The sequence below is a fragment of the Xyrauchen texanus genome, chromosome 3 (assembly GCF_025860055.1).
Source record: "Xyrauchen texanus isolate HMW12.3.18 chromosome 3, RBS_HiC_50CHRs, whole genome shotgun sequence".
NCBI lineage: Eukaryota > Metazoa > Chordata > Actinopteri > Cypriniformes > Catostomidae > Xyrauchen > Xyrauchen texanus.
Window position 1 is genome coordinate 11,086,078 of NC_068278.1, and position 22,887 is coordinate 11,108,964.

General features: G+C 39.8%; 3 protein-coding genes across 3 annotated transcripts in view; all 3 read left to right on the top strand.

The window, feature by feature from the left end:
• Positions 1-622: 622 nt before the first annotated feature.
• Positions 623-4,709, top strand: LOC127622081 (annexin A1-like). Its single transcript, XM_052096013.1, is given in 6 exon segments — positions 623-628; positions 1,156-1,267; positions 1,695-1,789; positions 2,087-2,203; positions 3,439-3,555; positions 4,599-4,709. Coding segments are annotated over 6 exon segments (558 nt in total).
• A 156-nt stretch (positions 4,710-4,865) lies between these two features.
• LOC127622090 (annexin A4-like) lies at positions 4,866-11,677 on the top strand. The gene is made up of 4 exons (XM_052096024.1): positions 4,866-4,875; positions 5,228-5,286; positions 11,371-11,493; positions 11,621-11,677. Exons 1-4 carry the CDS (start codon positions 4,866-4,868, stop codon positions 11,675-11,677), a joined length of 249 nt encoding a protein of 82 aa, XP_051951984.1.
• A 5,072-nt stretch (positions 11,678-16,749) lies between these two features.
• The window catches only part of pcsk5a (proprotein convertase subtilisin/kexin type 5a), a 42,802-nt gene continuing 36,664 nt past the window's right edge, over positions 16,750-22,887 (top strand). Inside the window, exons 1-4 of the mRNA XM_052096036.1 lie at positions 16,750-16,911; positions 19,674-19,778; positions 20,036-20,149; positions 21,018-21,152. Of these exons, the coding sequence (XP_051951996.1) occupies positions 16,750-16,911; positions 19,674-19,778; positions 20,036-20,149; positions 21,018-21,152 (516 nt within the window). The remainder of the gene's footprint in view (positions 16,912-19,673; positions 19,779-20,035; positions 20,150-21,017; positions 21,153-22,887) is intronic.

Genomic DNA, 22,887 nt, shown 5'->3' on the forward strand with positions numbered 1-22,887 from the left:
TTAATCACTGTAGTAACTACAGAAGGGCACATGATGACATGAAGTTCATCAATAGTGGCTCTTCTAGGAATAATGACCAATAAACATGTAAGACAGTGCTCAGTATCACTCACACAAACACTAAACACCATCAGGGTAGCACATGTGAGATTTAAATAATGCAGTAAACATTAAATAAATTACCTCAAATATAACACAGAACACCCCAGTGTACGTAACTGATATACAAAATATGATGAAGCATAACTATTCCCATAAAATATAATGAAATGTAATGGGTCACGCAGGGAATTCTGGGAATGCCCGATTACTGTTTTTTACTTTTAACAATAATTTAACGCTAAAAAGTACATGTACTCTCTTGTTCTTTTTACCATTAATTATACAGAAAAATCTTACTTTTTACATTTAAATAATTAAATTTTTACATAATTTTATTGTAAAAACTACTGTATTGTATTTTAAAATATATTAAAACGTTTTACTGTATATTTTACAGTTAATATTTGTTAATCAATTAACATTTTATTTCTGTAGCATTTTTACAGTATTTTACTGTTAAAATTACTGACATTTTTTACAGTGAAGGTAAGCAAAGACTTACAGATATACACAGAACCAAATGGACGTACTGTACATGGAATAATTTCTTGCATCATATATCCATACAATTTCTTTCCAACTTGTCATTACCATAAAAAAAATTGGCATTTTACTAATATATATATATATATATATATCTTACCATTATTCTCAAAGGTTATTCTCATTAGTGTAACAAGTTACTTTGTTACTGAAAAAAAAAAATACTGTTATATAATGTTTTTTTAAAGGCAGTAAAACAAAACTGCTATGATGCATAAATACATTATAATTTAAATAATATATAAAAACTGTTCCTTTAGTACAGTTAGTTACTTTTCATGAAATTGTCACAATGCAAAATATGACACAATCCAAATCATGTCTATTAAGTCCTTAAAATTATATATGTATTTTAATATTATTATTAGTCGTAGTAGTATTTCATTCATTATTTTACATTATTGTTGTTGGGTGAAATATGGCCTGGACAGGTTCTTGATAGGATTTGTGAGATTCATTTCTTTAGTTCTTGTTATGAAAATAAATAATTTCTGCTATATGTATTTTTAGGGCTTTAAAGGTGGTCCTGCTGAGACGGCATACTTTGGAACAGTCAAGGCTGATCCTAACTTTAATGACCAAAATGATGCTGCAAAATTGAAGAAAGCCACTGAGACCAAAGGTAAGTTAATGATATCATAGACAATGTAAGGTTAAACACATACAATGTTGTTCTCACGTTTGTGATAGTGATAGTAGATTCAGATTCAAAAAGAAAAAAAATTACATGTATGAAAGAGGCACTGCTGCATTTGTGTGTAGTTGCATGTTTGTTAAACTGCTGTTGTGCAACAGAGAAAATGGGAGCAGAATACACCACACCTACAATTACAGTATGTCATAGCTGAAATACTGGAAATGAGCTGTGTATGGATTAAATCATCTAATATGCAACCTTTTTTGGACTTTTAGGCTTTTAGTTGTATTGGTCTTAATTATGGGTTCTTATGCACCATGCACAAAAGCAGGCAAACCTCAAGTAAAATTACCTTTGTGGTTTGTTCATAAAAAACTGCAGTGACTTTGGTTTGTGTTTTGCTGTCATTAAGGTGCGGATGAAGCCACTATTGTGGAGGTGCTAGCAAAGAAGAGCAATGCGCAGAGCCAACAAATCAAAGCAGTTTATCAGCAGTCGGCAGGAAAAGTGAGATCAAACCACAGTTCGGCTTTTTCCATTTGGCTTATTGCCACTACTAGTAAAATGTTTGGACAATCAATCTTTATTATTTTTTATTTTATATTCTAATGTTTATCACATTTTAGAATAATAATAAAGTAGCCAAGGCTGCATTTCCCAAAAGCATCACAAGCTTAAGTTGATCATAGAGGTCACTGGCACCAATGGTTTCTACAATCTACTTACAATGCTTTTAGGAAATGCAGCCCAGAAAAATGACATAGTAAACTCTTATTTGATTTTATATTTAGTTAATAGTTTCAGTCTCTAGTAGATGATTTGAAAAAGGCTCTGAAGTCAGATTTTGAGGGTTTGGTCCTGGCTTGTTGATGACACTTATGAGCTTTGTATGATGCTCTTGAAATGAAAAGATCCATGAAGGTATGACATACTGTCTTTGTCTCGATATATGACAATGTTTAATTCATTATACTGATTAATATGTTATTAGGTAAACACTATCTTTTGAAAAGGTTTCTGAACTTTCTGGAAATAGTATTTATCTATTATTTTAAACAGAAGTGCAGTGACAAAGACAAATGTAGAATTTCTCAGAAATGCATAAAACATTTTATATAAAAAAGATAATATATATATATACACACACAGTTAAATTATGATATTCTAATTTTAATAAAAGCATATTTTTTTCTTATATTTAAACTATGTCATGCAACCGGGACAAGCAAATTGGCTGATATTGCAATGAAAAATAAAAATAAATATATTTAATGTTAGGGCTGCAACTAACGATTATTTTGGCAATTGATTAATCTAACGATTATTAGAAAGATTATTTGATAATTCAACGGGCGATTATTGCAGCAATTAATCATTATCTCTAAACCGACAATTCAGCTTATGCCATAGGTTAAAGGAATAATTTTGGGTTTAATATAAGTTAATATAAGCTAAATCGACAGCATTTGTGGCATAATGTTGATAATCACAAAAAAATCTTTTGAATCGTCCCACCTTTTCTTTAAAAAATCAAATCAAAATTCAAGGTTATAGCTAGGCACTTACAATGGAAGTGAATGGGGCCAGTTTTTGGAGAGTTTAAACAGAAATGTGAAGCTTATAATTTAATAAAATGTATGTATTATTTTAACTGTAAAGTTGTTTATTCGTTGTTTTTACAGTCATTTTAGGGTTTGTTGACATTACATTGTCATGGCAAAGAAGTTGTAAAATTGGCTATAACTTTACACAGTAAAGGTTATTAAGTAATGTTTATCTTGCAAAAATCATGTTAACATGCATATTGTTTATATATTGTTGCAATACTTTTAAAACAGTGAGTATTTTAGCATCTACACATTGGCCCTTTTCACTTCATTGTAGTGAATTCATTGTAAGTGCCTCACTGCCCCCCAGATACATTTTTTTAGTTTTTTAAGAAAAGGAGGGGTAAGTCAAAATACATTTTTGTGGTAATCAATATTGTCAAAAATGCTGCCGATTGAGCATTACTTGTATTGAACTGGGAATATTCCTTTAAATCAGTGGAAACACACATGGCCTGAGAATGACCTTGTATGTCCTCAACCATTCAATGCATGTTGCTTTATTCAAAGATTTGAATTCAAACTTAATTGTATTCATTTGATAATCAGAATGTTGGCACAAATGAGGCTGTCTTAAGTGAAATTCTGGGAACCAGATCAAACAAGGAGATCACACACGAGTCACTTTTTCCAACAAAAGGCTACTTCACTGTTCCTATTCATGTTGTATTGCTCACCCAAGGGCGTAGATTTGGCTTGAACGTTAGGGGGTTGCAGCGTGAAGCATTTACCCATGTTTCCTTTCATCTTGGTATGAATAATGAGGGAGTTGTACCAAAGTCTTTCTAGCAAGACGGTCCAATTTCGGCCATCTTTTGAATGCTCTCAGGAGTTTATTTCCAGTCATGCAAGTGCAGCTCCTATCTGCTAGAATGGAGAAAGATCAAAATCTCAAAAAAGGTTGGTCAAGATTATGATCAAAGAACGTATTTTAAATCAGCAATGACATCTGACAATATTGGAATCATAAATTTTGCTTCTTTAAAAACTAAATTTCCCAGCATCTACTGTGCATGCACAATCTAAAGTTGATTGACAGTTAATGTCTGTATCTAAAATGTGATTGGCTCATAGGCAACCTGTAAGGCATCTTGACATCTGCAAGTCTCCTAGCCGCAACCATGATTTTAAGATTGATTACACTTCCTCATGCTTGTCGCATGCATGATCGTGGCTAGGAGACTTAAATTTAATAATGCAGTATTAATGCAATGCTTATTTAATTGATGGAGTGGTGGTGTAGTGGTCTAAAGCACTAAACTGTTAATCAGAAGGTTGCTGGTTCGATCCCCACAGCCACCACCATTGTGTCCTTGAGCAAGGCACTTAACTCCAGGTTACTCCAGGTTGCTCCAGGGGGAATGTCCCTGTAACAAGGGCTCTGTAAGTCGCTTTGGATAATAGCGTCTGACAAAAGCATAAATATTTAATGTGAATAAGGCTCAAGCTATAATTAGCTTAATTTGTATAGAAAGGAGGCGTGTTTGCACTAAAAAGTATGACAGTGAATTTAAATAAATATGCGTGATACACCGTTGTTCCAGCGCCGATAATGCCTGGTTAAACAGCATTTTGGTTGTTTTTGCTGAAAGTTACACCACTGTTTGGTGATTTTGCCCCTTAATGTGATATAGGGGCAGTGGGGTATACATTGAAGGTCAAAACAATAAATATAAACTGGCTTTGATTACGGTATGTTGTTGTCTCAGGCTTTGTTTGAAGCAGGAGAGCATCGTGTTGGCACTGTGTGCTCTGTCTTTATTGACGTCATCACATTTTTGGCTCACCAGTTGAGAAACACTGGTTTAGATACAATTTGACCATTCTAATATACAATATAATTCACATTATGCTCTTTGAGGCAGTAACATTGTTTTTTCAAATGCATCTGCAGTTTTAAAGTATTACGGCTAATACTGTAAGCAGAATTTTGCTAAAGCTCTGGAGGGTGAGCTGCATGGAAGCCTTGAAGACTGATGACAATAGGTAAGGATACAAGCATTCAATTTAATCAGTTTGTAGTATATGTACAGTATGTGTGTGTGTGTAGGAGATAATCAGGCTAGACATGTTAAATGCTGCAATGGCTGTCTGAATGAAGGCAGTCCTACTGAACAAAAACATGTTCAAAAGACTATTTAAAATGAAAGGAGGTTTTAGAAAGGCCTGTTTTTCCTGCTCTGCATGATGAGGGTGGGTGCTGTCAGCAGTATTACACAAAAACGTTTCGCACAAAGATACAAGAGTAGCTAAATTAAGCAGTTCAAATTCATATTTTCATATATATATATATACACACACAAACAACCTCATAATTTCTGCTTCTTTCATGTTGTAGTGAAGTCTGGTTGGAACAAGCCTTCTTACTTTGCAGAAAAGCTTTCCCAGGCTATGAAGGTAAAGTTACAAAGGAATTCATGGACCGCAATCCGGTTTATCAATTTTGTTACTATATGTATCTTTCTAGGTGAGAACTGCTTATCTTTTCATATTTAGGGGTCTAAGCACTGAAGGTATTTGATCTGATTTTCTGATTGTCTTAAAACTATCTGGGTGTCAGAAACGTTAAAACGCAGAGATTCCAAAGTTACCCATATGCTTCCAAATCCTACTTACATGGAAGCAAAATGACATCTGTCGGACTCTAGGTGGCGCTATAAAAAGCAAATTCATGTTTTTGCTAACATCTCTGTATTTTTGTCATATTCTGCCCATAGAAGGCACAACAACTAAGTTAACCATCACAGTTACTGAACCGTTTGATGTCACATTTACTGTCTCTCTCTCTGCAGCTGTATATGAAAACCCTCACATCATTTTTGTTTTTTTAATTAAAGGGATGGTTCACCCAAAATTTTTAATTCTCTCATAATTTACTCCCTTTTATGCTATTCCAGATGTGTATGGCTTTCTTTCTTCTTCTGAACACAATCGAAGTTTGTTAGAAGAATATCTCAGCTCTCTAGGTCCTTTCAATGCAAGCGAATGCTGTCCAGAACTTTGAAGCTCCACAAAATCCCATAAAAGCAGCATAAAAGTAATCCATTCGACTCCAGTGGTTTAATATATGTCTTATGAAGTGATGCAATCACTTGGGTGAGAAAAATATCAATATTTATTTTTTACTTTAAATCTCCACTTTCACTTTCATAATGTGGAAAGAAAGTGAAAGTGGAGATTTATAGTAAAAAAAAAAAAGGACTTTAATATTGATCTGTTTCCCACCCACATGTCACTTCTGAAGATTTGGATTTAACAAGTTTTATGGATTACTTTTATGCTGCATTTATGTGATTTTTGGAGCATTCATTTGCATTATATGGACCTACAGAGCAGAAATATTTTTCTACAAATCTTTGTTTGTGTTCTGCAGAAAAAAGGAAGTCATACACATCTGGAATGGCATGAAGGTAAGTAAATGATGGGAGAATTTTCATTTTTGGGTAAACTGTCCCTTTTAGTACCCGAGTAATATAAAACAAAGTATAGTGATATAAATATACATTATATAATTGAACATTTAAAAATAAAAAAGTGTAAAAAAATAAAATAAAAAATAAAGTCAAGAATTTTTTTTTTATGTGGTCCATAAGGATCATTGAGGAACTAATCTCACATGCGTTTTCTTTTGAACAAGTGCTAACATGCAATTCTAAGTTGGACAGTTCAACAAAAATGGTTGCCAATAACAGCCAATGGAAATTCAGCATTGAATTATTTAATTTATGAATAGCCAATCATTATGCAATTTGCTTTGTAAATGCAGGGTGGCAAAAAATTTTAGAGAATATATCTGAACAGATACTGTATGAACCAATACATTTTTCAGCCATGGTCCATATTGAGTAATTGGCATATAATGTCTAAACGCAAGTCCAAATTTCATGAAACTTGGTACACATGGACAGTAGTGCAATATGAGGAAACATGCTAAATTTCATCCATTTTCAATGCTAGACAATGCTATAACTGATAAAGAATTTAAAAGTTGCTCAACTGAGTGTTGAAATTTACCACCAAAACAATTATATCCACAGCAACAATACAAATTGTTCTTTAAATTCGGCTAGTTCTGTCATTTTGTCCCACATATGTGGTTGGAAACCTGATGTTTGTTGCTTGTAGCTATATTAGTAATTCATGATTTCTGAATTTTTACATGAATTTGACTAATTGTAATTTTTTATTTGACATTCTGTAACGAACACAAGTTGAGACAGTCACAATGTCGGGGTAAAACTGCTTTATTAATCAAAGCAGGCAACAGTACAAAGGGCAAATCCAGAGAAGCGTAGTCAAGCAGACCGTAAGGTCGAAGCCGGGAAATCAGTAAATATCAAAAGGGGCAAATCCACAGAAGAGTAGTCCAGGGGAGCGTTAGGTCGAAGCCGGGGAATCAGAGTATATCAAAGGGGCGAGACAAGCGAGAGGAAAAGACAGGGGATACTAGGGGAACACTAGAGCTGGCAAAGCGAAGGGGTAAACTAAACAATAACCAACAAGAGTGAAGCGAAAGGGCAGCGTATAAATAGGGGAAACGAACAGTGCAGGTGAAACTAATACTCTGATGATTGTGAGCGAGCGCGAGAGCCAGAGGGGGCGGGTGCAGGTGAAACTAATAACAGAGAACATGCACGCTAACAAGGGGACTGTGGAGTTAAATACGGGACGAAATGGGCAAAGAAGAGGTAAGGGCAAAATGGGACAAGGTGAATGTTACATAGCCCCCCTCAAGGGATTGGATACCAGACGATCCCAACGAACAAAACCCCAGAACGGAAAACCCACAAAAACCCGAAAACAAAAGGTGGGCAGTCCAAGGGGCACAAGAACAAGAGGGCAGTCCAAGGGGCACAGAGGGTAGGCAGGAAGTCCAAGGGGCAACGAGGGGCAATGAAATGGTCCACAGGGTAAATGGGCAGTTCAAGGCAATGTCAGGGGGGAACATAGCAGACAGGTGGGTGGCCAGGAGATCTGGGGGACAGACATAGGGAAGAGACCGGGTCAGGGGGCCTGGAAGGCGACTGTAGGACAGGGACTGGGTCCGGGGGCCTGGAAGGTGACCACAGGACAGGGACTAGGCTAGGAGACCTGGGAGGTGGCCACGGGACAGGAACAGGGTCAGGAGGCCAGGGAAGAGGCCACAGGACAGGAAGAGGGTCAGGAGGCCAGGGGAAAGGCCACAGGACAGGAAGAGTGTCAGGAAGTCCGGGCAGACGAACGGTTACTGGGGGAGCTGGCAGAACCAGGTGAGGAAGGGTTTCCGGGGGCGGAGCATGAAAGGCGGGGCCGTGGAGGACTTGGGAGACGGAGCCCTGGAAGGCGGAGCCGTGAGAGACTCGGCAGGCGGGGCACTGAGAGACTGAGGAGGCGGCGCCGAGGAAGGCTCGGGGGCCTCAGGAGGCAGTGACATAGGGGGCCCAAGAGACGGGGCAGAGGGAGGTGGTGCCGCAGGAGGCTCTAGAGGCGGAGACCTGGAAGGCTCTGGCGGCGGAGCCGATGGAGGCGGCACCTTAGGAGGCTCTAGAGGCGGGGGCCTGGAAGGCTCAGGAGGTGGAGCCAATGACGGTGGCGCCGTGGGAGGCTCTAGAGGTGGAGGCCTGGAAGGCTCTGGAGGTGGAGCCGAAGGAGGCTTTAGGGGCGAAGACCTGGAAGGCTCTGGAGGCGGAGCCAAGGGAGGTGGCGCCGTGGGAAGTTTCTGAGGCGAAGACCTGGCAGGCTCTGTCGTCTCTGGGGGTAGAGCCGTAGGAGGCTCGGGAGGCGGAGCTCTAGAAGGCTCTGGAGTCCCTGGGAGCAGAGCCGTGGGAGGCCCGAGAGGCGGAGCCCTAGAAAGCTCTGGAGTCTCTGGGAGGTGGAGCCGTAGGAGGCTCGGGAGGTGGAGCTCTAGAAGGCTCTGGAGTACCTGGGAGCAGAGCCGTAGGAGGCCCGAGAGGCAGAGCCCTAGAAAGCTCTGGAGCCTCTGGGAGGTGGAGCCGTAGGAGGCTCTGGAGGGGGAGCCGTAGGAGGCTCGGGAGGTGGAGCCGTAGGAGGCTCGAGAGGCGGAGCCCTAGAAAGCTCGGGAGTCTCTGGGAGCAGAGCCGTAGGAGGCTCGGGAGGTGGAGCCATAGGAGGCTCGAGAGGCGGAGCCATAGGAGGCTCGAGAGGCAGAGCCCTAGAAAGCTCTGGAGTCTCTGGGAGCAGAGCCGTAGGAGGCTCGGGAGGTGGAGCCATAGGAGGCTCTGGAGGGGGAGCCGTAGGAGGCTCGGGAGGTGGAGCCGTAGGAGGCTCGGGGTGAAAGACCGGGGAAGACTCGAGAGGCTCTGGAGGCGGAGCCCTGGAGGACTCAAGTGACTTGAGGAGCGGAGCCCTGGAAGGCTCGAGTGATTTGAGGGGCGGAGCCCTCGGAGGCTCGAGAGACTTGAGAGGGGGAGCCATGAAAGACTCGAGAGACGGAGCCTTGAGAGGCTCGGGAGGAGGAGGAGGAGCCCTGGAAGACTCGAGAGACGAAGCCCTGAGAGACTCGAGAGATGAGGCTTGAGAGGGGGAGGAGCCCTGAAAGACTTGAGAGACGGAGCCCTGAGAGGCTCGAGAGGAGGAGGAGCCCTAGGAGGCTCGAGAGGCGGAGCCCTGAGAGGCTCCAGAGGCTTGAGAGGCGGAGCCCTGGGAGGCTCAAGAGGCGAGGCCCTGGGAGGCTCGAGGGGCAGAGCCCTGGGAGGCTCGAGAGACTTGAGAGGCAGAGCCCTGGGAGGCTCGAGAGGAGGAGCCCTGGGAGGCTCAAGAGGCGGAGCCCTGGAGGACTCTGAGGGGCGAGCAGAGGCTGGGAGAGTCATGGATGACTCTGAGGGCGGAGCAGAGCCCCACAGAGCCGTGGAAGACTCTGAGGGCGAAACAGGGGCCGGCAGAGCCGTGGAAGACTCTGAGGGCGGAGCAGAGGCCGGCAGAGCCGTGGAAGACTCTGAGGGCGGAGCAGAGGCCGGCAGAGCCGTGGAAGACTCTGAGGGCAGAGCAGAGGCCGGCAGAGCCGTGGAAGACTCTGAGGGAACCTCTGTGGTCTTGAGCACAAGACGAGACTGGGGAGAAGGTGCCCTCTTCCTTCTCTTTCTCCTTCGGCCAATAGGGAGCGTGGCCATGGGGACGGTCGAGGTTACAGGCGCTGGCTCCGGGACGGTCGAGGCTACAGGCGCTGGCTCCGGGACGGTCGAGGCTACAGGCGCTGGTTCGCTGACCGTGGCAGGCGTGGGCGCTGGCTCGCTGGCCGTGGCAGGCTTCGAGACCGGGGCCGTGGCAGGCTTCAAGACCGGGGCAGGCTTCGAGACTGGGGCCGTGGCGTGTAACTCTGGTTCAGTGTCTGCTTCCCCCACAGTAAATTAGGAACCAGCGAACAGTAGGGCGAGGTCAATAAATTGAGCCAGGTTGAGGGAGCAGCGACCACCAGGCATGAACGATGAGGTTGGCTCATTCAGTCCACATTGAAAAATGTCTTTCAGAGCCACCTCATCAAAGTTCACCTGGTTAGCCAGGGCACAAAAGTCAACCACATAAGCCTCCAAGGGTTGACTCCCCTGACGCAAAACCAAGAGTTGGGCCGCTGGGTCCATAATGTTAAGGGCACGGTTTAAAGTTCCAAAACCGCTGCCCTGCATAAAAAACCCTTGGCAAGCGTCCGAAGCGCCATCAAACCTCTCCGGGGGTGGAAAGCTTATGGCGCTCGCGGATGTGTTGAGAGCATCAACGGGCTCAGGGACAGACACAGGCGGAACAGGGTGAAATGAATTGGAAATAGTACGTACCTGCTGCCCCTGGGCCGCGAGCGCTCGGTCATGCCTCCCAAACGTAGATCCTCGTGCAGAACGTGCCGTGAAAATCCGCTCTAGTGAGCTGTGAAAATCCACCGGGGGATCCATTGTGACTGTTCTGTATGATTGGTTATTATGTAACGAACACAAGTTGAGACAGTCACAATGTCGGGGTAAAACTGCTTTATTAATCAAAGCAGGCAACAGTACAAAGGGCAAATCCAGAGAAGCGTAGTCATGCGGAGCGTAAGGTCGAAGCCGGGAAATCAGTAAATATCAAAAGGGGCAAATCCACAGAAGAGTAGTCCAGGGGAGCGTTAGGTCGAAGCCGGGGAATCAGAGTATATCAAAGGGGCGAGACAAGTGAGAGGAAAAGACAGGGGATACTAGGGGAACACTAGAGCTGGCAAAGCGAAGGGGTAAACTAAATAATAACCAACAAGAGTGAAGCAAAAGGGCAGCGTATAAATAGGGGAAAACGAACAGTGCAGGTGAAACTAATAATCGAGTGATTGGGACGAGTGCGGGTGAAACTAATACTCTGATGATTGTGAGCGAGCGCGAGAGCCAGAGGGGGCGGGTACAGGTGAAACTAATAACAGAGTACATGCACGCTAACAAGGGGACTGTGGAGTTAAATACGGGACGAAATGGGCAAAGAAGAGGTAAGGGCAAAATGGGACAAGGTGAATGTTACACATTCTAGGGATTAGGAACCAACACTGACACGCTAACTAGAATCATTGTGAGCCGTTCAGAAATCGACCTGCTAAAAATCATTCAAGAGTACAAGAGGATGTATGGCAAATCTATTCAGGAAGACATTCTGGTGAGTTGACATAATTTAGAATGGGTGGTCTAAAAAGCTTTGGGGTTTAAATCAAGAATTCTCAGATATCTTATGTATAAAACCAGCATATTTGAATAAAAAGTGGGTTATGTGTTTGGTTTTACAGAAGGAAACTAGTGGAGACTATGAGAAGATTCTGCTTGCTCTCTGTGGCACTCAATAAACATTTCTTACGCAACTAGATAACCTGAAAAACGTTTGGCAATTCATCAATTCATGCATCGTATTCTGTACCATGTAAACATAACTAAATCTGCCCATGGTGTGGTTCATGAGAAGTTCTGCATTGAAATAGGAAAAAAAGATCAGTCATTGTGCAACTCATTGTGTATTGTTTTTCTTGACCAATAAATTATGTTGAACACTGGACGGCATATGTTTTGGAAATACTTTATAGTAACTTTCATGAATAATTCAATAATAAACATTATGCCATTATACAATGCTGAAGTAGCTGATATACAGTCAAATATGAATATTTATGAAAATATATGATCTGTGATCATAGTTGCATAACTTTTGTGACTATTTGAATATTAACTGTAAAAAATAAAAACATTATGTAGTTTCCATACGGCACATTTTCTACCTGACCTGACTTTGACCCTATGTTGGTGTAGCTCAATGAAGTCAGGTTGAAACTAGTTATGTTTAGGTTACCTGAAAAATGCAAGCCAAGGCAAGTTTATTTACACTACTAGTCAAAACACTGGGAACACTGTTTAAATACATCTACTCATTCTTTATTATTTCTATTTTCCATATTTTAGAATAATAGAAAAGTCATTACAGTAAATATTTGCGAATTCCATTAATAACACCAATGGAAAACTGGTAATTGTGTAAGGGTTAATGCCCGACGAGGTGTCCATTGTCAGGTTTTAATGGACGACGGCGAGGTGTGAACCGGCCGACGCGCAGCGGAGGACGGTTGCCTCCGCCGAATGCCATTAAAACCTGACAATGGACACCTCGGAGGGCATTAACCCGCTTATACCATGGTCACTTGCCAAATAAAACATTTTTAAAACATTAGTTTATATTTTAATTAGGCTAAATCTAGTTTTTACAAATAATAACTTGCCTGACGGTTTATTTAGCAACCGGAGATATTTATAGTCCGCTCAGCTTGTAGAACCCTTCAGGTTCAAAAATGCATTTTTTTTTTCATGAAACACAAAGGTAGGCATAGTTATTTTTTTATTACACATAAAACAATTAATCAAACAACAATCAAACAAAAAAAACAATTAGTTCTGCGCTCTAGCGATTTGCGCTTATAGAGGGCAATAAATTGATCAGATCAAAGAGAGGGTCATTTGCCTACATGTCTGGACAGCTGCGTAAAACTCCCGCAGGGTCTCATTCAGAGCAGCAGCGGTGTAATTTTCAAAGCTGGAGTCCATTTCTTTTTGAACAATAAAGTCTCTGAGTGTATTTACTGCCCATTTCGTATTTTTTTTCGTGTTGATCTCATCTTTTTCATCTTCTATTTGATTCAATTCTCCCGGTGTTATCTCTTTGTGTCGCTTCTCAGTTTTATTTACATTTTTTCTTTCTTCAGCAGCATCCCAGTCGTCAAAGTTGTCATATTCTCCATAAATGTTAAAAGAAATAACGAAGTCGCTCATTGTTGTATTAGTAGGCTATGTAATATCTAACTAACGTTAGATGTTTGTTTTGATAGAGTAAATTGTTAACGGATACTTTGACTGCCTGTTGCTATGGTTACTCACAGCTGTTGTAGGCAGCGCATTTATTTATTAATTTCGAATGGTAAACAGGCAGTTTCACCAGAACTACTTTACTAGGTGTCCTCTATCACTTTTTAACGGACACCCTGCAGCCAATCAGAATTGAGTATTCACCCAGACCATGGTATAAGAAATAATGTTAAACAGATAAAATCTTATATTTTAGATTCTTCAAAGCAGCCACCCTTTATCTCATTTACAATTCTGCATAATCTGGGCAGTTTCTCAACCAACTTCACGAGGTCCATTTTTGGAGGCTTTTTATACAGTATTGAAGCAGTTCCCATGTATGGTAGCCTCTTGTTTGCTGCTTTCCGTTCACTCTTTAGTCTAACTCATCCGTTTAAAACGAAATAATTATTTTAATAATAATAATAATAATAATATATATAGCTGCAAGCAGCAATTACAGGGCCAAACAACTAAATGGCCTACAGGACCCATGGGACTCACAAAGTGGCTATAATATATATTGCAAATGCACAATGGTTTGAGTCACCACAAGAAGGATTTGAACCTGTTTCATTCTGTATTACATCTTTGTGCACAATCCACTGCACCATGCTGTCACATGGATGACAGGCCCAAAAGGACAGCGGTTACCATGATCAACTTCATATTGATGTAACTTTAAACAAAGATGATCATCAAAATCTAAATTTTCCATTCATTAAGCACAATAAAAAGAGCTCCAGTACAAGAGAAATCAACCCAGATAACCTGTCTAAGTGGGGATTGAAATCCACAACCTTTGGAAGTTTTGTCCAGTGTTTAACACAGTGTGCCACTTAGTTGACATGGCTGATGGCAATGAGACTCTCCAAGGTTAGAGTCAGCACATAAGTGTTTGTTATCTTTTGAAATATAAGTGGTGCTGTCTACAAACTGCTCGGGTACCCTCAAGACATGATGTTGAAAACGCATCCCAGTTTTCATTCAAATCTGGCAAAGCGTTCAAAAGATCAAACATTTTATATTAATATGCAAAATGGCAGAAAGCTGATATCAAACTGTGACGAGGAGGATGGCGGGGCCTTACCTACTCGTGCCCAACACCCAATCGGGCTAATCAGCCGAGGAGAGAGATAAGTGCAGCAGAATGCGGCAGTTCGGGAGACAGAGAGAGCCACATGCAGCTGAAGTGTGTGTGTTTTCTTTGTCTTTTTGTTTAAGATTTCATTAAACTACTATTTTGACGGTCCAGCTAGTTCCCGTCTCCTCCCTTCCCATGTTAACCTTGTTACACAAACACAACAGAAAAAAGGAACAGTTTGGATGCTATGTTTATTACAACTTCTAAATTGTTTACAACTTACCTGGAGGTAATAAACAGGTAATAAAGAGACATACGGAGCTGAGAGTCAGCAGGTTTTAAGTGAAAAAATAAATAAATAAAATCTAGAAATTTCTCTCTGCATTTTATGAAAACTTACAATAAGTAAGCAATGATACATCAAAAGTTTTGTTTTAGTTGACTAAGCATTTTGATCACTATGTGGCACAAACTGCTTAGGTACCCTCAGGACATCATGTTGAAGACGCATACCAATTTTATTTTAAATCTGAAAATGCATTCAAAAGATATATAGCTTTATCATAAAATTCAATATGGTGGAGAGGAAGAATTTTCAATATGGGAAACATTTTATTATTGGAATCCTCATAACCCAAGGAAACAATAAATGTGCCCTAAGATCATGGTTCTAATGAGGCATACCAAGTTTAATTTCAATAGGACAAAGTGTTGGCAAGATTTGGCCTCAAATCCGTTTTCACATCAACCTTGTTAACTTTGTGATGCCGTAACTTTTAAGCAAAGGTTCGGTCTGGAGATTAATTTGAGCCATTGTCTGGGCAAATCGGACTAAGTTTGAAAGACGTGAAAAGTTAAACTGTAAACATTATAATCCCTGATGATGGACAATGTAATGTGCAGAGATTTAATGTAAGGGGTCCCTTAAAATCAGCAGGAACAGAATAAAATAAAAAAATAATTGTGTCTCTAGGACAAATGGTTCAAAATATACAGGCAAAAGAAGCGTTATTTTTTTTAACTGGTGGTGGCGCTATAGAGTTTGTCCTAGAAGTTCCAAATTTGCTATACATGCCAACCCTAATCCGTGTGCCAAATTTCATCATTTTCCTATGTACGGTTCATAGCGTTGCCATAGTGTTATGATGCAGGAGGAGGCAGACACGGGATTGGATCTATGCACGGTTTTTATTACTCAAATAAACAAGAAAACACTGAGTAAAACAAAACACTGGGAACAAATAAAACATCCACGAGGGGATAAACAAAAATTTAAACATTAGAAACAAGAAAACCTTGAAGGAACACGGACTGGGGAAACAAAGCATAAACAGGGACAGCGAAACACGGGAGAAACATCCATAACATCCAGAACACGTACAACATTCATCAACATTTATCAACATTTAACGAACGACAAGGAGTGGAGAACAAACAGGGTTTATATACACAGACACAGGAGGAACACAAACGACAAACAGGTGCAAACAATGATGGCAGTGATGAGAACCGGGAATTGTGGGAAGTGTAGTTTTTTTAGACAAAGACAAGTGAAACACGGGGCAGACAACAAGGGAATCGTGACACATAGACTCCCAGCCAGAATAATAATAAGAAGAAAACCAATGGATACAATAGGTGTCACAGCAGCTTTGGTGATTTGCCTCTCATTTTCTATATTTCATAACTATACCAATAACTATAAAAATAAATTTTTTATTATAATAATTTTTTTACATACCTTTATATCAAAATATAATTTCCTTAAAACATTTAAACTCAAGATTTAGGTTTTTAAGATCATAAAGAGGCACATCATCAAGTGTGTCCAAACTTTTGACTGGTAGTATATTTGTCTATAACATGTTCATATTCACACAGTGGTTATCAAGCATGTATAACATCAGTATATTAAATAATAAATAGACATTGAAGTTTGAAATCATTTCAGATCATAATATGAATGAATGAGAAATTAATTTCATAAAAAAGTACATTTAGTAAATAAATAAGTACAGTATAAATAAAATGAGTTATACATTGAAATAAAAAAAATTCAGTGTGATACTAAATCATAAACAAAACATTTTACAGTGTACATTGTGATCGGTCATGCATTGTCTAACTTCATATTGTTATGAATGACAGTAAGGCCTATTATACAGTGTTTACAGTATTTTCTGTTTGCTTTAAGAGCACACAGTGCACCTGTAGAAACTGATAGCACTGTAATTGGAGCTGATGAGCCACTAGCAAAAGATGCAGAGAAGCCATCACAGTGGAGTGGAGCTCACACAGTCACACTAGACCCTTTAGGAACTATTCTACCATCATTTACCACCATCAAGTCTAGTCTAGTGTTAACAATGCCAAGTCGCTTTTTAATAAAAACGGTTCAATGAGGAGTCAAATAGTCCTGCATGAAGAGAAGATAATAACCATCTGACGATGAGACCAGCAGCTCTTTTTCCATATTTCCTTTTCCTTGGGATTGGACTCCAATGTGTCCAGATGGCATTATACACAAACCGTTGGGCGGTTAAAATAACTGGAGGTGCTGATGTTGCAGATCTTTTTGCAGAAAAATATGGATTTGTGAATATGGGCCAGGTATGTACACTGTATAGCATCGTTTTCCAGTTAAATTTGCTTCATGTACTGTAGTAACTTCTAAAATAACTGGTCAAAGAAACTATTTTAAATGATGGAATTAACCATTGGGTTACACCAATGAAATTTTAAGGGTCAAAATGGCCTCATGAATGTACTGTAAGCATGTTGAATTTAAAATCTCTTCACCACAACAGTACCGTTATTATATAAATTGGTATATTATTTTATTACTAATTATTACCATATTCATATACAATGGTATTTACATGATACTTTAAAGTACTTCAGAAGGGTACTAACACAGTGACTTTTGGGTACTTTTTTTGTGGATTTGCTGTAGAATTGTTTAACTTATTATTTGTTTTTTGTTACTATATTCTTCAATACTGCTTGTCCTGATTTTTTTCTCTCCAAATTAGTCCTTCGTTCTTACAAAGTCCATGTCTCTGGTTCACTGGCTCTTGTATAATAAATATGTTTAACCATGCAAGTTGAGCTCCTAACCCTGATGGGGATCTTATACCTTACTTCAGTTAGTTAACCAACTGCCACACTTTCTGTGTTCCCTACAAGACAAAAAAGTGAATAAACTTACTACGCAAATACATATAGCAACTGTTGGTATATATAGAGAGTATGGTATTTACCTATGCAGAGATTCAATGAAATAGGAGATTCATTGAGATTTCTTAATATAATTTGTTTTAATTAAATAAATATTCCAGGTTAAACACAACAAACTAAATAAATAAATAAAAAGGCCTGTATATATACACATTTACAATGAACAATGGAAGTCTATGGGGCAAGACTGCTACAGTAAGTGCATGATTATCACACTTTATTTTACTTTGTCTTGATGAGCAAAAGTTTTCTATGGTATGACGTAAGATGCTGAACTGTGTTCAAAACCACATAAATGTAACGATAACTATCGCCCACTGTGGACCAAAGTTCAAGAGTCAAGACCCATACCAATGCCAGTACCATTAAGATTCTGAACAATACCAAAACCCCTAAGTCCCAGTCAAACATTAGACCCCCCACAAGACCCAAACCAATACCAGACCCCTTAAGACCAAGACTATTACCGGTTCCACTATGACTCAGACCAATTAAGACCCAGATCAATACAAGACCCACTAAGACTCAGACCAAAACCAGATCTCCAAAGACCCAGACCAGTACCACTATGATTCAGAACAATACTAGACAACCTAAGACCCAGACTACTATTAGACCCCTAAGAACCAGACCAATCCCAGACCCCTTAAGACCCAGACCTATACCAGACCCACTAAGACTAAGACAGTAACAGACCCCCTGTGTCCCAAGCCAATTCCCAACCCATTAAGACCCAGACCAATACCAGACCCCTAGGACCCAGACCAATACCAAAACCACTAAGCCCCAATCCACTACTAACCCCCCTAGGACCCAGACCAATAAAAGACCTACTAAGACTTAGACAATACCAGACCTCCTAAAACCCAGGCCAACACCAGACACAATAAGACCCAGACTCACTAAGACCCAGACCAATACCAGACCCACTAAGACTCAAACCAAAACAGACCCCCTAGGACCCAGATCAATACCAGACTCACAAAGGCCCAAATCTATACCAGACCCACTTAGACCCAGACCAACATCATACCCCCCAAGACACAGACCAATACCAGACCTACTAAGACATACCCCCCTCCCCCCATCCCCAAGATCCAGACCAAAACTAAAACCAGACTTAGACCAATATCAGACCCACAAAGACTCGGACCAATGCCAGACCCCTTAGAACCCAGACCAATTTCAGACCCACTAAGATCTAAACCAATGGCAGACCCACTAAGACCCAGAACCCTAGGAACCAGACCAATACTAGACCAACTAAGACAATGCTAGACCCCTTAGGGCCCAAACCAATACCAGCTCCCTAAGAATCCAAATAAATACTAGACCCCCATAGGACCCAGAAAAACCCATACCAATACCAGACCCACTAAGATCCAGCCTAATATCAAACCAACAAAGACCCAGACCAATGTTAGACCCCCCCCAAGACCCAAGCCAATACCAGACCCCATAAGACCCAGACCAATTTTTAACCTTTTAGCCTCAGACCAATACCAGACCCCTTGGACCCAGACCAATACCAAACCCACTAAGACCCATATCATTATCAGAGTAATACCCAGACCAATGTTAGACCCTCCCCACCCCTACTCCCACCCTCATAAGACCCAGACCAATGTTGAACCTTTTAGACCCAGATCAATATCAGACCCCCTGGACACAGACCAATACCAGAACCACTAAGACTCAGACCAACACCAACACCAGACCTTTTAAGACCCAGACAAAGACTACAATGCTTGAGGACCAGATGCAGAGCAAGACATAATCCAAAGAACAAGTGAAGTCACAAGACCAAGATCATAAGATCAAGACATCAACTCTGCTGTGGGCACTATTTAGTTTCAGTTAAATCTGGTTCGACTTTGGCCAACATCATAATGTCATGGCACAGAGTGTCAAAGTGTAATCCACAGCCAAAGTTTAAACTCAGCTGAGTTGTGCACTGGTAGCTCAGGTTGCCTTTGATGGTAAGTCTATCGGCGGTGTAGGATAACCCCTTTGTTGTTTCAAAGGCATACGTCAGGGATGGATAAATAATTTATATCTCTGTCAGTCATGGTTGAGCAGTGGTTGTGTCGTGGCGTCTCTATAAAATACAAGTTGATCTTCTTCTCCGTGTGCAGATAGGTGGGCTAGAGGACCATTACCAGTTCCTGCACAGCAGAACCATCAAGCGGTCCACTGTTAAATGTAGAGGAAACCACAGTCTCATTGCCACAGAAACCAAGGTATAAGGATCATATACCTCCCGTTACCGAGATGCCACTAAATAGTTAATAAGTTAGACTACACCACCTTATAAACACCACACACACTAACCAAAACATGCTGTACCCCAAACCACATGGATGCATCTTTAAATTGGCCAAAAAGCTAAAAGATACAGCAATAATTACTTGTGCTTGATTATTTATTTGCTTCACTGTGGTTTGTGAAGCATGTTATGTATGCAGTAGAACATTATCAATATGTTCTAATGTTAAAGGTGGAGTGGATCCAACAACAGATGGTGCAGAAGAGAGTAAAAAGGACAGACACAATGGACCAAACCCACACTCCCAGCTTCAATGACCCCAAGTGGGACAGCATGTGGTATATTGTTAGTATGACACGTTACAATCAGCTATTTTAAGGGGTTTTCCATTCAATTAAGACTCAGTGTTAAAATGACCAAAACAGAAGTGCAAAAGCAATTGTCTTTCTTCAACTTAGGGCACCTTCATCCCTTTAGAAAGTAAACTCCCTTAAAACACCTTTTCAACACACTAGTTTATTTAATTTGTCTACTAACAAATGTCCAACAGTTCATACACATGTATCAAAGGAGGATTCTGTCATTTGTACATTTCCCCTAAAATGTCACGATCACATATAATTTGTATGTAATACTTCAAATTCACTCTGTGTTGGAAATTATTATTATTATTATTAATATTAATATTATTTATAAAATGTTTTTTTTTTTGTCTTTCTTAGGCTAATTTCATAGCTACCGCCTGAATAGTCCCAATTAAATAATATTTACAAACTTGTGTATATATATATATATATATATAATTTAATACAATTATAGCTGATTGGAAATGATGCAGGATAAAAAAAAAATTATGTTCATATGATATTCAAGTGATATTTTTTTAAAATTTGTTTTCTTTACACATCCCATTTCATAAATCCAACGCAGTTTTAATTTGACCTTTATTTAACAAAAAGAAGAAGAGTAGTTTTCAGTTAATTTTGAAGAAAAATCTACTTCTGGGACATAAAACATTGCCTGCAGTTAAAAAAAAAAAAATTAAAAAAAAAGAACATGCAATCATGTTGTGTAGATATACACATTCCAAAATAATTTATATGATAAGCTTATTATTTCATAATAAAATAGTGTAGGGCTCATAAAATAGTTCTAAGATGTATGTGACATATTGTGAAAAACAGATGTGTTGTATTTATCCATTGTTCTTTAGCACTGTGATCACAACTGCTTGACAGACATGAACATAAAGGCAGCATGGAGAAGAGATTACACAGGGAAAGGGGTTGTGGTCTCCATTCTGGATGATGGCATAGAAAGACAGCATCCAGACCTGAAGCAGAACTATGTGAGTGCTTTGACATATTGAGAATATTTGAGAATTAATCATTTTATGAAACAAAAAAAGAAGTCAAGTAAAATTTTTTTTGTATAGCGCCTTTAACAACACACATCGTTTCAAAGCAGCTTTACGGAAGATCAGGCATTAACAGAAGATAAAACTGAAATGTCTATAATGTCGATGAATCATCATCGTGTAATTAGATAAAATACGATTGTTGATCGTGTTTAAAATAAGTAATTAAATGAATAACCCCAGTGAGCAAGCTGAAGGAGACTGTGGCAAGGAACACAAAACTCCATAAGATGTTGGTTAATGGAGAACATTAACCTTTGGAGAAACCAGACTCACTGTGAAAAATGAGAACAGCAGAAGTTAACATAGATGCAATTGTTCTTGTTAATTGGCTGATGAAGGCTTTTGTTGGCAATAGTTAGTCTATGCATTCCATTTCATGTAGTCCATCAATAGACTGAGGTGATGCAGGCAGAGATCAGTGATGTGAAACACAGTTCAACCACAGTTCAACCTGGCCGGTAATTTCGGTGAGGTTCGGTGTGGTCCATCCTAAATCAAAGGTTCAGACAATGGCATATGAAGTATCCCATGTCTTATGGTTGGAGTTGGCATCATTTCATCCTCTGAAGTCCATCGTAATAAACTGAAGTGATGTTTGAGTCCAACACGAAGCAGGAGCTGAATCCAGCTGGTTCTGGTGACCTCAGGATAGGAGTCCTGAGGTTGAGACAGGGAAACAAATAAAATAATATAAGCATAGTTGCCATTAAATTTATTGCATAGTTATAAATCATGATCAATGTTTCTGGTTTCTGTTTCCGGCAGACTAAACTAAAGCAGCCTAATTGTGGGTTGGAGGATAAATTAGGTGTATGCCTGGCTAAATAGATGAGTCTTTAGTCTAGACTTAAACTGAGGGAGTGTGTCTGCATCTCGAACAGTGTTAGGGAGACTTTTCCATAGTTTAGGAGCCAAATATGAAAAGGATCTTCCTCCTTTTGTGGATTTTGACAAAGCTTTGTACGCTTTGTACGCTCAAAGCTTTGTACGCTTTGTACGCTCAAAGCTTTGTACGTAGTTAACAGAATAAAAAAATTAATACAGAATTTAACAGGTAGCCAATATATATATATATATATATATATATAGGTATTTTATTTAGTTGTGTAGACTCATGTGGTTCTGTGTTTGTCCTATGTTGTTTTTATGTAGCACCATGGTCCTGGAGGAACGTTGTCTCGTTTCGCTGTGTACTGTACTAACTGTATATGGTTGAAATGACAATAAAAACCACTTGACATGACTTGACTTAACGATGATAAAATGGGGCTAATATGATCATATTTCTTGGTTCTCGTTAGCACTCTGGCTGCTGCATTTTGAACCAATTGAAGTTTATTTATTGTATAGTATCTGCTTAAACGGGTAGTTCACCCCAAAATTAAAATTCTCTCATCATTTACTCACCCTCATGCCATCCAAGATGTGTATGACTTTCTTTCTTCTGCAGAACACAAATGAAGATAAAAAAATAAAACAAATTCAGCTCTATAGGTCCATATAATGCTGGATGGTGACAAAAACTTTGAAGCTCCAAAAGACTCCAGTGGTTAAATCCTTGTCTTATGAAGTGATGATATGTGTGGGTGAGAAACAGACAAGGGTGTAGATTTGGCTTAAAATTTGGGTGGGTAGGGGTGTTAGGAGGGAGTTGCAGCGTGAA